This window comes from Photinus pyralis, unplaced genomic scaffold (assembly GCF_008802855.1).
Source record: "Photinus pyralis isolate 1611_PpyrPB1 unplaced genomic scaffold, Ppyr1.3 Ppyr1.4_LG5, whole genome shotgun sequence".
Taxonomy (NCBI): Eukaryota; Metazoa; Arthropoda; class Insecta; order Coleoptera; family Lampyridae; genus Photinus; species Photinus pyralis.
In genome coordinates, this window is record NW_022170596.1 from 16,922,370 (window position 1) to 16,937,338 (window position 14,969).

Below are 14,969 nucleotides of genomic sequence, written 5' to 3' on the forward strand. Positions count from 1 at the left end.
TTCGTTATTAAGTAGTACGCTGATATTACTTATTTGCTCTAGGAGATGACGAGACTGTGTTTTCATTTTGTTTAATTGTATGCCTACCACCGATAACGCATGTAAGTTTTGTAGTGAATACATTCTTTTCTGCAACCTTTCCTGTAGGAATATTTAAATTGTTTTGACAGTCACCGAAAACTCTCTTGCCAGAGGAGAATAGGGCAAATTAATATTTTAGAATTTCTATGGTAAATTTAAAACGAGCATTATAAGCTGTACGGTCGTGCAGTTTATTTCGTTAACGCAGACCTTTTACGATTGACTCAAAATTTCAGGTCACTGTGGGCAATAGTAGCTACCGAATTTGAATTTGCTTTAGCGCAACGACACACCGACCGATTTGGAATTTCCTATTTTTCGCTCCATGCAACAGACGCGCTTTATATAAAGTAAAGCCGTTTGGGGGGGGGGGGGGATCTTTTGCTTTTGCACTTTTGCCAATTACATTTGCAAATACCGTACCTATTGAATTTTGATATTTCCGTAAATTTATTTCGTAAACCGTACCGTATTTAAATCATGATATTTTGCTTTTTGGATATTGTTAGCTTTCTCGCATTTGCTTTTCCGTCGCTTCCGCCGATTTGTATTTTGTTGCTTTCATCCTCACTAGGGAGTTTGCCGTAATTTTATTTTAGTTTCCAAGTGACCGCCGCCATTTTCTGGATCCGCATTTGTCCTCGAGTCCGTCCGTTCGTCCATCCGTCCGTTTGGTTTCGCCAACTGCCATTACGTTTGTCCGCTACTATCTTCATTAGAATTACTACAATTTCTATAGGTAGCTTATATTTTCTTTGAAGTTAAATTATAATTATTATCCCGCTAATATTTTGTTTAAATTTTTTAAAGCTCACCGAGTGTGCGCGAACTGCCCAAGTTCGTCGCAATGTAACGGCTTAGTTACATTTACAGAAGTTGGATACCTTGCTCTCTTAAAACAAAATTTAATTTCTACGGCACTGGTAAAAATTTTACTGTAACAATTAATTTTTTGTAATGCAATAATTAATACCACGGATTGCTCAATAATAATAAATAATAATAAAATTTAACCCACCCAAAAGAATGATATCTTACTGAACTGTTAAAAACTTTACCAATATCTTTAGTTTGGGTTCATTTCAGTCAAAGGAAATATACAAATTTGTTCACGGAATAAATTCTCGTGGGTTGGCCTCTTCAGGAATGTTAGAGTCAAAATATTCAGTTGATTTTGGCTTGAGGCGGTTTCGAAGCTGCCCGCGAGGTCTCAATAGGTCCCGCGATTCAAGTTCCCCAATTCCAAACCTTTACTGTTATCTACTTCCGTGCCAAGTAAAAAAACCGAAACACGTTCATCGCAAAATGCGAGACCAAGCTGGATTATCTCTTAACCCACGCATTGGTAGCTGCACCTCACTATCATCGAACCTACTGGCGCTAACTCTACTTATGTAATTTTACCAATATATAGAATTCTAAAAAATGTAACCGGCAAAGCGAGCCCCCGTTACCTTATCTATGGTATAAATTAAAAAGAAATCAAACAATAAAATTACTAAATGGAAATAAGTAGGTTGTTTAATTGTAACAATGTTAATCGGACAACTGAATTTCTGCTTGGATTTCGCATATCAACAATTACGCGGTGAGTTATTACATTGTATTCTCTATTATAGGTACTATGATTGTATGTAGTATTAAATGGTCATCTTTCAAAACGAGATGCTATTGGTACATTGATAATTTTAAAATTGGTAAAAATTAAAAATAGGGTAGGAATGCATAACTGCCCCTGTTCTCCATATTTCATCTCATCGTGGAATTAATGACCGCAAAAATTTTGTCACACTTTCCACTAGGTTGCTTACAAATCGGCGAATTGCGTGTAATTCAATTACAAAAAGTAATTAAAAACGTCACGCTTGATGACTACACACAAATTTGTATCCGTACTAAAACACCAAGAGTTCCGACGAAAAATGTTCACTTCCTTCACTTTTAACAGTGCGCCCATTTTACACAAATTAATCACTTACCTGGTACAGTTTCGCCATTGAACCTAATGTCAATGCGATGGGATAACGCTTGGTGTGGTGTAAAGGCAGCTTTGAAACGCTGCCCGCCTAGGCTTCTAACGCTCGACGTCACCCTACCTCCTTCCACTAGGATTTCCAAATCACCAGAACCGGCACCGCCTCCGTCAACTATCCACAAAAATACAAATTTAGCTACAAACACCTCCAAAAACCAACATACTTTCAAATTCAACAGGTTGTCCCAAGACACCATCAGGGACAGGTTGCACTTTAATAGCGGAGGCACCACCTGCCTTGCTTACCGTCCTGTACTGACTGTCGTAATTCTGCGTACTTGACGAATAATTCTGCATGTAGCTCTGCTCGCGTTTAACGAGCCTTTCGCTGTCATCGTCAGTTCTCTGGTGCAATTCCGTAGATAATTGGGGTTCCGTTAAATTAGCAACGGACTCTAAGCTGCGATGCGATAACATATTGCGTGTTTTAGCAATAGCGTCCCACGAGTCACGCCTCGCCGAAACCTGCTCGTTCGCTCCCGACACTTTAATAATTGGCGTCGTATCAACGCCCGAATTGCTATTACTCGTGTACGTGCGACTTTCGGTTTTGTCGTAACGGGACGTTGAGCTGTATCCCAAATTTGGACTGGCGCGTTCCATGAAGTTTGGACTGCGCGATTCGGAGACGTGAAGGGACGATACCTTGTTTGTGTACGTGTCGTAGTCGGTTCTCTTGGCGAAGCTGGGGCTTGGAGTTTCGTGTCGTCTCTCGTTCAGTCTCTTGCTTGTGATGTACTCGGGACTTTGGGCTCTGTTGTAGCTGGGACTCTGCGCGCGCGGAGCAAGCGAGGGGCTGCTGATACGTGGAATTGGTCCGGGACTATTCGCTCTGAGCCTGTCATCGAAACTGGGAGAGCTCGATAATAGTCTACTGTCTGTTACTACCAGCTTTTGGTAGTTATTTCCGAAACTAGGGCTACTGTTTTCTCGGTATTTCGAGGTTTTGTTCGAGTTATATGTGGAGTTGATCGTAACGGGGCTTGGAGTGTTAAGTCTGCTCGATAAAGTCGGACTCTGTTTATACGTCGAGTTTGGACTGCTATTTGATGATTTTGATCTTCTTTGCGTGCCGACCCTCATCATGAACGGAGAACCTTTCACGTCGTATCCGTTAAAATAGATGTAGACCTAAGAATATAAGTACTTAAGAAGAAATGCTAGGAGAAATTGTGTAATTACCCTATGCTTTCCGGGGGTTTTTGGCGTGAAATGTATTCTGTATACAAACCCGGCCGTATCTGCTCTTTCTATGCGACAATGGATTGATCTTTTGTCGTGTACGATGTCAGCAAAGACTTCGCCTGGTACGCCGACCGCAGTGCAATCAACGTCAATAATATGCGGTACTAACGGCAAGGCTTGTTCCAAACCAGACACCTGGACTCCATTAGGATCGAATACAGAGCATGTAAAAGGGCCACCCTAAAAATGGCAAAAAAAAATTTTATTAGACACCTGCTTGTATGTAAACCATAATTAATTAGTGCTAGAACTCGGCCTAGAGGAAGTTGCATTCTCGGAAGAGCGGCATATGGGTGGTTCTCTATAGTAAGCCACATTCGTACGAAACAACAATTATTTACGGGGATGCTACGTGTTCGAGCGCGTCAAAGTTCATATGAACGCTGATATCCGAGTAATGAAACCATTATCGACAAAAACATACCTTGACATCAGGGAAGCTGAAACATCCAGTTCTTGGGCGAAACGTAAGGCAGATCAATCTGCATTTTATGAGTGATTGTCCATTCCTACTTCATATAACGCAAATATATTTGAACCTAGGGGGACTTTGTCTTCAGACAAATGCTATAGGATCATCGACGTAACTCCAGGAGAAAAATATTTAGAGGTATCGTAAAATATTTGGTGTTGGTGTTGTTTTTTAATCGCCGTGAATTAAGTGGTTTTCAAAAAAAAAGTAACCCTTAAGATTTTTTACGTGTAAATGTTCAATTATCCAGTAAGGTTTGTATTTTTGTGTATTTTAATAAAACTTAACTAAGAAGGGTAAATTTTGAATTAATCAGATTATTTACTACTTATAGATTTCGAGTTTTTTTTTTACAAGACCCTCCCCATTTAACTGTACAAATATCTGAATGCCTTAGAGGTAGGCGATTTTCAATTTCGAAAACTGCCTCAAAAATTGGAGTGGAGAGAGAGGGCAGAGTTCTCTTTATGACATTTAAAGTACATCTGACACACGTTCAAACTATCCCCTGGCTGAGACCCCCATTTTCGAAATATTTGTCCTCAACACTTTCTCGTCGAAACCTTTCGTTGAAAGTCTCCTTTGACAGTCCGGTTTTCAATGGTTTTTAATGTGTTCACCTCACCACTGACAACGTCTCGTGCAGACGTTCCTTGCTTTTTCAAAAATTCTATGCCCAATCTGATGAAGCATCATTTTTAGTTCATAATTACCGAAACTATTGTAACGGGACCCCGTTAGATCATATATAATTTTTTTCGAATTTTAAAATGTGTAGAGTGAGGGCGCATAGATTTAATGGCGACTACGAAGCGCTTTGCGATAATCAAAGCGAATCGCGAGAATTGCGGTCGTTCCGTATCAGTTTTTTAGGACGGCTATAAGTTAAATAAAATTGGGGAGTTACGATTGGTTAAAATGCGCGCCGGAAGCTATCGAATCCAGGGGCGGACTGGCCCGGGGGGGCGGGTAGCGATTGCCACCTGGCCTGTAGGTCATAATGGCCCGTTGGAAATTTATAAGTAGGGCTAGAATTTTGATGATTTTGTATCTTGTTTTCTGAAAGTCTGAGACATTGCTCTGTTATATATAAACGTGTTTCAGGATAAATTGAATCAAATGTGAAATGACAGCAACTTGTTGGTGCATTTTTTTTGCATTCTTTGCCATTTTTGAGCAATGGGTCATTTTTTGCTCATTTTTACGGTATTTTTAGCATTTTTTTGTGTGTTTACTGTAAATTTTTTGCATTTTTCAGGAATAGCGCTAATTTTTAGCGCATTTTCCAACAAAGTTGGGTGCGCTATTGTAGCCACTTTCTCTGACCGTCCGTCTGTCCGAGGCCTTAACTACTCCTACAGTTTTCAAGATATTTAGTTCGTTCTTTTTGCATTCGGTAGCGTATCTCTCTGGCACCTGAGTCAAGGAAAATCTTGACGATTGAACTGCGCATGCGCAGGCTGCGCAATGTGAACTTTTTTATTTATTAATATATTTTGTTGAAATTTTAATCACAGATACTTGTAGTAAAGGCACATATATATATCGCATATAGTAAAAATCAGATGTGCGCATGCGCAGACTGCGCAATGTCAACTTTCTTATTTATGGAGCTATTTCTTTGAAATTTTAACCAAAGATGCTTATTGTAAAAGCAAACGTATTGCATATTATAAATATCAGATTAATAAGCGCATGCGCAGGACGCGCAATATCAACTGCGCAGTAAATGTCAACTTCCTTATCAATGAAGATATTTCTTTAAAATTTTAACCATATATGCCTCTAGTAATGAAAAAAATAGCGCACATAGGTATAGCCTTTGGGAAAGTATTGATCAATTTATGGAAAATGCGCTGAAGTTACTCGCCTTAGGGCGTAAACCTTTTTACTTGTTTTGATATTTTATGGTATTTCTCTTGGCGAACTTATAAATCTTTGTTAAAGTTTTATTTTTCATGCAGTCTTATATTTCTAAAACATAATGCACCTACCTGTTTAGAAATGAAGCCTAAAACCTCCATTGCAAGCTAAATGCATAATTAACGTTTTCTTGGAACGTGCTTAAGTCATCCACAAACGAATGCCCACTAAAAGGGATTAAATTTCTTTGGGATGGGGTAAGTGAGTCAGTACCTTACATACCTAGTTTCTACGACTGGCCTGCAGAGGGTGGAAATGAACCACCACTGAAATTCCTGTCTTATCTTACTTAATTACTACCCTTCTTAACATAATTTTGCGGTCTTATTCAGTTTCATCAATAAATTTATTTGTTATTTAAAATGTCATCTTTTTAAATTTGTATGTCATTTTTGCGAAATTTTTAAGTCATAATTGCATTTTTTATTTTGCATTTTCGCTGATTTTTAACGTCATTAAAATCCTAGCCCTACTTATAAGTATGTGCTGTATTTAGTTTCTTGCACTATTAATCAATTATTAACACGTTTCTCTTATCAGCTGCAATTAAAAAACTATTGTAATTAATTTGCGAGAAAAGAATACTTTAAAATGAAGCAAAAAAATTGGCCAGTAACCTATGCAATTCCACCTGGCCCGTAAGTACCCAGTCCGCCCCTGATCGAATCCCTGCGAGCGAATACGAACCATTTGCGTTGGAGTTGTTTAATTTTTCCTACCCGGGCAGACAGATGGACCCTTAGATTTGTGTCTAAGGATGGACCAAACAATCACATAAAGGGAATTTCTTTCGATTAATACACGACCAATCGGCTTGGTGATTGTTTCAAATTCTAACCAATCAGATGATTTTTTAAGTGATTAGGTAGCTTTTTATCGGCGATAAAAATGCGTGTAGGAATGCGTAAAATATATAGTCTAAAGCACTCAAATTTCGTTTAAAACTAAAATTATCCGATTAAAAATCAAGCCCTTGTGTATGCCCCCGAAAAATTCCCCTAAAAGAGGAGAGAGCCGAGCAGCAACCGCGATAGAGTGCAAATAGTCGGCACTAACATTGCGGTCGCGAAATAAAGCGAATTTAACATTAAAAGTATACGTGAAAGTAAGGTAGCCGAGCATTACTCGCTTTAGGTCTTTCGCTGGCAGTTTTGATTGCGGAGGAACTTATAAGTTATCGCGTCTTTTAAAAAAGTAAAAGGTTAGTGGAATAACGGCAGCTGTATTGCTTTCAGAGGAAAGGTTCGGAAGGTTCCTGTATTCTATAGGGATCTATTCGGTAATCGACGAGTTTTGCTTTCGTGCAAGCCCTCAGCTGTTCCCAAACTGTGACTATCTTTTACATTGTCGATCCCCATGGTAGGCGACAGAGGTAGCGATCAGAAAATTAAAACAGGACCGACAAACTTTACATTACTCGTCGAAGTTTTTACCTTTACAAAATCAAAGAACCTTCAAATAATCTGAATTAGACGTTTTTTTTGTATTGTGACAAAATAGAGCGAGTGGCAAAAAGGTTGAAGCAAGCAAATCGACTCTAACATGTCGGTTTTATACATGTAGCAAAAATACGGATTATGACGATTGTTTACGTAAGGAAAATGGATCAAGGATAATTTAAGTAGGCGCGCTGTCACAAACAACCATTGTTAAAACTGCTGTGTAAATGTATAGGTCCGACATCGTTGATAACCAACCCTTACAGATGAAATCCTTTACCTGTATTTGTTTGCCCTGGTACGTAATTTCAATTCGCCATTCACCGGGCTCGTCCGGTTTGAACGTGGCGCTGTTCGTGCCATCGATGGTAGTTAAGGGACAATTTAGTGGCCGCCCATGTGGACTGTAAGCTATCACTCGAATGTCTTCCCTTCTGGGAGCACCTAAAAAATTGTGTAATGACAAATTTACTGACGGACATTCTAACCAGTTGCATTGACGAGAACTTGCACCAGTGAACCAAGCGCGCAGGGTGCCATATCTGGAGGCGCAACTTCAACAAGAGGCGGTAGTACTCTGAAATAATGACCGGTGGATACCTCCTGCGAATCGTAGGAAACTATTATTTCGTGCATTCCCACTTTATTTGGCACAAACACACCGCGGCCTTGGTTTAGGTTCTTGACCACGTACACTTTATTGTCGGGCGCTTTAACGTCCGTTGATAAGCTTCTGTAAGATAACGACGAATCCAATAGCGACACTTGGAAGTGAGTCTAAAATTGCTAGTTACGAAAGTTTGTAATCAAATACAAGCGCTTACCGGTTCTCCAACTCGTCCAGACGTGCTGTCTAATCTGACATTGATGAGATCGTGTAAAGGTGGACGCTCTGGGATCCATTGGTAGTGAGCAGCATAAGCCATCACGCCTAGATGCTCAACGTGAGTATCCGCCAAATCCCTGGCAGACAGAATAGGCTCGACTCCTGCATTAACCAATCAAGGTGAGTTATCTAAAGACACGCACTCACCAAGCCTTTTCCCTGCATCTAACCCTTGTTGTAAATTGGACTCCCAATAGCTTGGATCGCTTCTCAGTTTATCGGGCGAAGGTGCGGATCCGCCCAACGATCGAACAATTTCACAGATTGTTCTGCCGTCATTCCAATCGGACTAGAAAGTGGGTAACGTTATCCGCGCAACGTATATTATGAAGACCTTTACTTACCGTAAAGTTCTTAATAGACCGCTCCAGTCTAGAATTGACCCATCGCAAGGTGGCGTGGAATCCTGGCGATCCTGGTTTCATGAAGTAGGACAAGTATGTCATACCGGACAGCTCGTCCAGCCACGGCGATGCTAGGTACTCAGGTTCGAGAACCGCCGGAATGCCCAGATCCTTTTGGGCGATTCCCATGGATCTCCGACAATTTTCGATGCTTTCATTTTTATCTGTCGTGCAGAAGTTACTTATTAAGACTGTGTCAGTTTAACAATAGAGCTCGTTACCTAGCTTTCTCCAATTAGGGAACAATCCCGGTTTACAATAGTCGATAAGTGCGGATAGTAGTATTCCAGAATTCCAATCAGTTGTCAGATTATTAACTTTGCATTCGGGAAGCACGGCTTGCAACCAAGCCAGCATTAGCTTGCGTGGAGGGAATTTCGATCTGCCAATTTGGTAGCGTACAATTAAAGACCAAATTAAGCCCAGTATAAGCTTTAAATTTCCATTTACGATGTCGACGTTTCCTGCAACAAAATTAAAATTAATCGGGATGAAAATTATTCGTGTATTCCGTGCGTGTTAGTAATACGCGGCGTGCAATTAAAATTATGAAAACAATAAGAATTATGATTTGAGTCAATAAACGCGAAAGTATGCTACTTCAGTCCTCATTTTAGAAGAAAACGATTTCAATTAAATCTACAAGGTATTGTTTCAAGACTCCCACATTATACCTACGAAGTAGCTAAACTGGTGTGAAATATTTCATGGCAAGTAATTCAAACAAAATTCGTCGTTGTTTATTCCATTGTATATTATGCATTTATCAAAGCCGCTCTGCTATAAGAAGGGATTTTTACCACCACCAAGGAATTTCACATAAACCAAGACTCCTGCCATAAACCAGTTAACAATTTTAAAGCCATAACCACTTGCAAGTTCATATATTTGTAATACCTATATTAGATTTCCATATTTTAAGTCTATATTCATCAGTTCATGAAACATTTGAAAACTGTTATTATAAGTAGAAGAAGAAACGCAATCCACAATTATATATTTTTAAGGGTTTTGAAATCTTAGGGCCATGGGGAAGCAATTTATCAAAATTATAAGAGTAAAGAGACGAACATGTTATCCATATTTATCCACCGAGGGAAACGCTCAAATATATAATTTGTAACAATTAGACATTCATTTTGGTTACCTACAACAAAAGCTGTTCATTTACTTAATGCAAAACATTAATTTATTGAATAGAGTTGATTACTAACGCTATGTCGTAGATATAATTTATTGTATAGTAATGACTATGACAACGGGTCGTGGAGGTAATAAAAGTTAGCTTAATAGTCAAGAAGTGTAATTAATTATGCTTTATAGATTATACCGTTAAGAAAGTATAATAAAACCTGAATTAGATACCCACCTACGATGTGCTCAAATTCTATGACATTGTACTGAAATTTCACCCTATATGTAACCAATTAAAAAAGGCCTGTGATGACTAGGTCAAACAATCAGAGAAATCAAATCCGATCTTAACGTAAACCACCCCCTGAACAGGTCCAATGGTATCGCGAAACTGTTTATTCAAGACCCGAAAGTTTCAAACCGTCCTTTTATGCGTCTTTATGTCCGTCCGTCAGCCTTACAGAATTTAAGCTAATCCCTTTATGAGGATCAAGTAAGAAAATCGAAATTTAAATCAACGGAGGTGCTCATCAACATTGAAATACCCTTCTTAACAGTGATAGCGTATTTTGAAATTATTAAAATAGTGTTTGAAATTAAGTTAAGTTAAGTAGTTGTAGTAGGTAGCAGTATGAAAATTGCATTTGAAACTAGAAGTTTTCCATTTGTAAATGGACATGTAAATAGGCAGCGGTTTGTTTTATAAATTTGCTGCGTGTTGTTATTATGTGTCGCCTACGTTGTTTTGCTAATGAAGTTTGGATAATCGGTACGAAAATCGCAACTATTTAGTGGGGTTTCATGATTTTCGTATTCCAACAGGCAACATCACTGCGTGTAATTGACTTCTGCAAGAAGTAAGGGGCAGTCCATCGAGCTCAATCCCGAAGGCGTGGGTTGCCCCACAGCTGACACCGTGAAACCCAATCCGATGCAATGAGATTATCAACGGTGACGACTTGAACAGTCAGAGGATACTATTTTTGTGCTTAATTATTTAGATTTGTCTGATTAGAAATAATCGTTATAAGTATTGTTTACTAAGATAGGTTTAATTATCTGCCCAGCAGACATATTTTTTATTATTTCAGTTAGGATTACGCTTTTCGCTTATTTTTGGGGGCTTGCAGGAATTTTTAAATTCAGTGTCTGAGATAATCCTTTGGAATCTGCATGACAGTTATTGCTTTTCTACAAGGAGAGTAAACGATTTCTTTCAAGGAAACAAGCCAATATGGAAGTTGAATAGTGTCTCCAAAATATATACAAGTATACAAGTATCTGAATATTTTGGTAATGAAATGTAACCCCTCATTACAAATTGACGCATAATCGTGGGAATTTGCTACCCAAGAAGACAACGAAGCCTAGGAACCGTGACAGAAACTCTCTTTAAACAAACGTAAACTTGCCGAATTTTTGCTTTTATAGGATTCGCAAGAGTCTACTGTAAAAATTAAAACATAGTCAGTTTACAATTTCCCAAAAACCCAAAAATTCAAACATACGTGCCCTCAAAGCAGGCGAATTTCCATAATAAGGTAGGAAATTTCGAACCACTCATTAAAAAGATCCGTGCAATGTAATATTATGAACTTTTTGGTATTAATTACATTAATAGTTTCTCTACACAGTCAAAACTACAATTGTAACTACAGTAACTACAGTAACACAGTGTAGTATAAATCGAAGTTGTCTGTTTGAAAATCCTAGTTACGACCACAGATTTTAGTTTACTGTTACTTTAAGGTAGGTAATTAAGATTTGCTTTAATTAATTGTCTATCAATCGCTTATTTGCGTGGTATGTGATATTCTGGCCCGAGTGCCTGATTGTTTTATTTATTTCATCTGTAAATGATTTTGTGAAATTACGAATTTACGACCTTAATAAAAACGTTCATGTTAAATTTTTCTATTTTGTACCCGTAATTACATCAGGTGTTAATCAAAATTTCTTAATTAGTTTTTTGGATTTTTGGAGTCGGTAATAAGTATAGGCGTCAAGAGTTTTCGGTCAAATTTAAATTGTGAAATTGTCAATTTCAGAATGCCCTATATTTTTTAGTTACAATTAAGAGATACAAAAATTTTTTTAATATCTTATTTTAATATACTTAATCAAGGTAGCGTAATTTTTGCACTTCTGTCAGCTCTCCAGGCTTTCAGAATTCAGAAATAATCATTTTTTGGTGCAAGGGAAATAGAAACGTGGATACGGACCGGTGAGCCTTTCTGCATTGTCTATTTCCTAAGCTTTTATGGAAATGCTGTCAAAAGGCTTATCTATATCCTTTCAAAAAGAAACGAGTCCTTTCCAGAAATGATACTTCAAAAAAATTGTTCAAATAAATTGCATGGAACGCGACAGTTTTTTGGATTATTTAATGAAATGATTTCTAGATGTACCTAAGTACTATCATAGTATGTTATATTATGGTACTATACATCCGCGGAAAATATGCATTGGCGAAGGGTCGAGACCATCAGGGAAGGTTAATGATTTTCTCATATAAACACCACGGACGAATGTAGGGTACACTTTTATGGCCTTGAAATCAAGGATTTAGTCAAAATCTCGTCATGATGATTGTCCACCATTGAGCTCTAAATATAAGGGAACAGATGCTAGAAACAAAAATTCGCAAATTTTTGTAATACGTTTCATGAAACTTTTTGAAAGGAACAAGAAATTTGTTTCATAATCGCAAAACGCATGTATTCAAATAAGACTAAACACAACTGGCCTTTCCAAAACAGGACCTTATTTCATAAAAGGTTTAAAGACATTATAGAAACTGATCTAAAAGTAATAATCAACGTGTGATGTACGTGCAACTAACAAACACAGTAGAAAGCATCTTAAAAAAGAAAATATAAATCAAAAATAGTTTCACCTGACAAAGATGACAATAAGAAATATTTATGTGAAAGTGAAGAGAAATAAATTAATCGCTGTGTATGTACTAATTACCGTGATTGTGACTTTGACACAATGTGTTTATTACCCATTATAAGTACAGCATGTTGAGACTTTTACCTACGGCTAAAGTAGGAGTATAGTATACCTATGACCAAAGCCAAACGATTTAAATTTGTCTACAAGATGCTATTTCTTCACCACCACAATAGAATCGACTTAACTTATGATCCTGGAGCATTTTATACGTAACTTACAGCTTCCCAGTCTCCTGGGCATAACGTAAGTATTCATCGCACATAAGGTGATAATCACACTACCCCATGGAGTAGGTAGTGTTAATTTAAATTTTATATCGAGTAAGATGTCAGTTTGGGTAACGGTAAGTGAGTATAGTTAATCGAAATATTGTGACTGCACATGAAAAGTCGAGTGAAAAGTGCTCTTTTAGTTCAACTATAATCTCTACTTAGGTACCATTTATAATATGTACCGTTGTTAGAATTAAAAAGTTTGTGCGAAGTAAATAACATTTTACCTAATGTAAGCTGTCAGATATAGGTACAAGGGTAAACCCAACAATTTGATTAAATTAGGTATACTAATTGCATATGCACTTAGCACTATGAATAGTCCCCTCGTCAAGGTGTTTATACAGTGGTTAACCCCATATAACTGGAGGTCATATGTCGAACAAACGCCCGAGAATAGGTACCTACAATGTCCAAGGTGAGTTTTCTCGTTTTCAAGCCAAATATTTCTGTTAACTATGTACTCTTCCTAGTGCCATTCCGTGACCATTTAATGTCATGTTGTGTAGAGCTTCTATACCTGGAGTGCTGTTGGCAAAAACAATTTTGGTGACTTAGCGCACTTGAAACGAGTACAGCCTTCATACCCAATTTTAAAGATAAAGGTCTCAATGGGGGCATCCCGGCTTCATTTTTAGCGCATTTTTGCAAATTTATTTGTAAAAAGTAGCTTTTAATCTCACTTTGGCTGGCTGGCTGCAAATGTGGGCGCGTAGAAGAAGTCTTGTAGAAAGGCAACGGGTGTACGTGTATCTACAAGGCCGTGAAATTTATCAACCTTAGGGACATGGCTACATGATGTGGGGTTGGCGACATCTGAGCGTCATCCTCGAGCGTAGTATACTAACGTGAAGGTTTTTCAGTTTTTTCCTATCTTCTACTACAGCTTTGGTCCGATTCTTTACAAATTGGTGTCGTCGGAAAGATGTTGTAAACGCGCACAACTCACAACTCCTGCGTATTTTGTTTTTTGTCCTAGGGGCGAAATTAACGACCTTTTGCGAGGCGCGCGCGCGTCTTCGAGAAGTAGTCAACTTCGGGCGCCTTTTACCTTCCGTTACGAACTCACGCGGTTTATCGTTTCGTAAATCTCGAATCGCTGTCTCTCTTTCTCGTGTCGCCAATAGAAGCGAATTGCGGGTGAACGGGACGTCGGAAGTGGCTACCGTCAAAGGGAATGTGGTAGCCCCCGACCCGATTTTAACTTTAAAGCGAATTGCGGGTGCACGCGGAAAGTGGGAAACGGTTAGTGAATGTAGTAGCCTTCGACAAGATCTGTTATTGATGATTGAGTCGAAAGTGGCTAATAGAATACTGATTTGCCACACAAAAATGCGCTGAAGTCCCTTCGATCTCACACAAGGACTTTGATAATTTTTTATTTCTGATCTACAAAGTACATTCTAGGAATTTTCCAACGAAATTAGGTACGCTAATCCAGTCACTTTCTCTGTCCGTCCGTCCGAAGCCTCCTACATTTATATTCTTTTTGAATCCGGTAGCTCTGTTACCTGAGCCAAGAAAACCTTGACGATTAATGTGCGCATGCGCAGGCTGCTCAATATCCACTGTCTTATTTATGGAAATATTTCTTCGAAATGTCAACCAAAGATGCAGATGCTTTCAGTAAAAGTAAACGTATCGCATATTGTAAACATCAGATTATGCACAGAATGCGCAATATCAACTGTCTTTTTTACCGAGGTATCTTTTTCAAATGTTAATCACAGATTTAGTCGGTAATTGTGAATACGCCATGTGCGAGATAAGCAACGTAGGTGTTGCACAATTACCACAGAAGGTGGTTTCTCTTTTAAATCACTGGAATTAAGTGTAAACCGAAGCCTAAGTGAGTTATCTCGGGTTTTTCGAAAGAAACTGTAAAGTCTGTGACTATTGCACCGGTAGTCTAGCCGGATATGTGATTTTAAATGAATAAAAGCGCAGTCGTCTTCATATTAACAAAATAATACAGAAACAAGTTTAACGTCGTCCAAGAAGTTTTTTATGCATGTAATTTCGAGTTTGGAGTTGTAATACAAGAGAAGTCTTATCATCTGAGCAGTCATAAATTTAAATATTTTTTGTCTTTGTCAGATTTTTGTCAAATTAACAGTGAG

General features: G+C 38.2%; 1 protein-coding gene across 1 annotated transcript in view; it reads right to left on the minus strand.

Annotated features, from left to right (window-relative positions):
* The window catches only part of LOC116170864 (filamin-C), a 37,885-nt gene that overhangs the window by 21,051 nt on the left and 1,865 nt on the right, over positions 1 to 14,969 (minus strand). Inside the window, exons 2-10 of the mRNA XM_031487401.1 lie at positions 8,707 to 8,949; positions 8,426 to 8,649; positions 8,229 to 8,370; positions 8,020 to 8,183; positions 7,684 to 7,972; positions 7,476 to 7,639; positions 3,299 to 3,541; positions 2,281 to 3,247; positions 2,061 to 2,228 (exon numbers count right to left, since the gene is read on the minus strand). Of these exons, the coding sequence (XP_031343261.1) occupies positions 2,061 to 2,228; positions 2,281 to 3,247; positions 3,299 to 3,541; positions 7,476 to 7,639; positions 7,684 to 7,972; positions 8,020 to 8,183; positions 8,229 to 8,370; positions 8,426 to 8,649; positions 8,707 to 8,949 (2,604 nt within the window). The remainder of the gene's footprint in view (positions 1 to 2,060; positions 2,229 to 2,280; positions 3,248 to 3,298; positions 3,542 to 7,475; positions 7,640 to 7,683; positions 7,973 to 8,019; positions 8,184 to 8,228; positions 8,371 to 8,425; positions 8,650 to 8,706; positions 8,950 to 14,969) is intronic.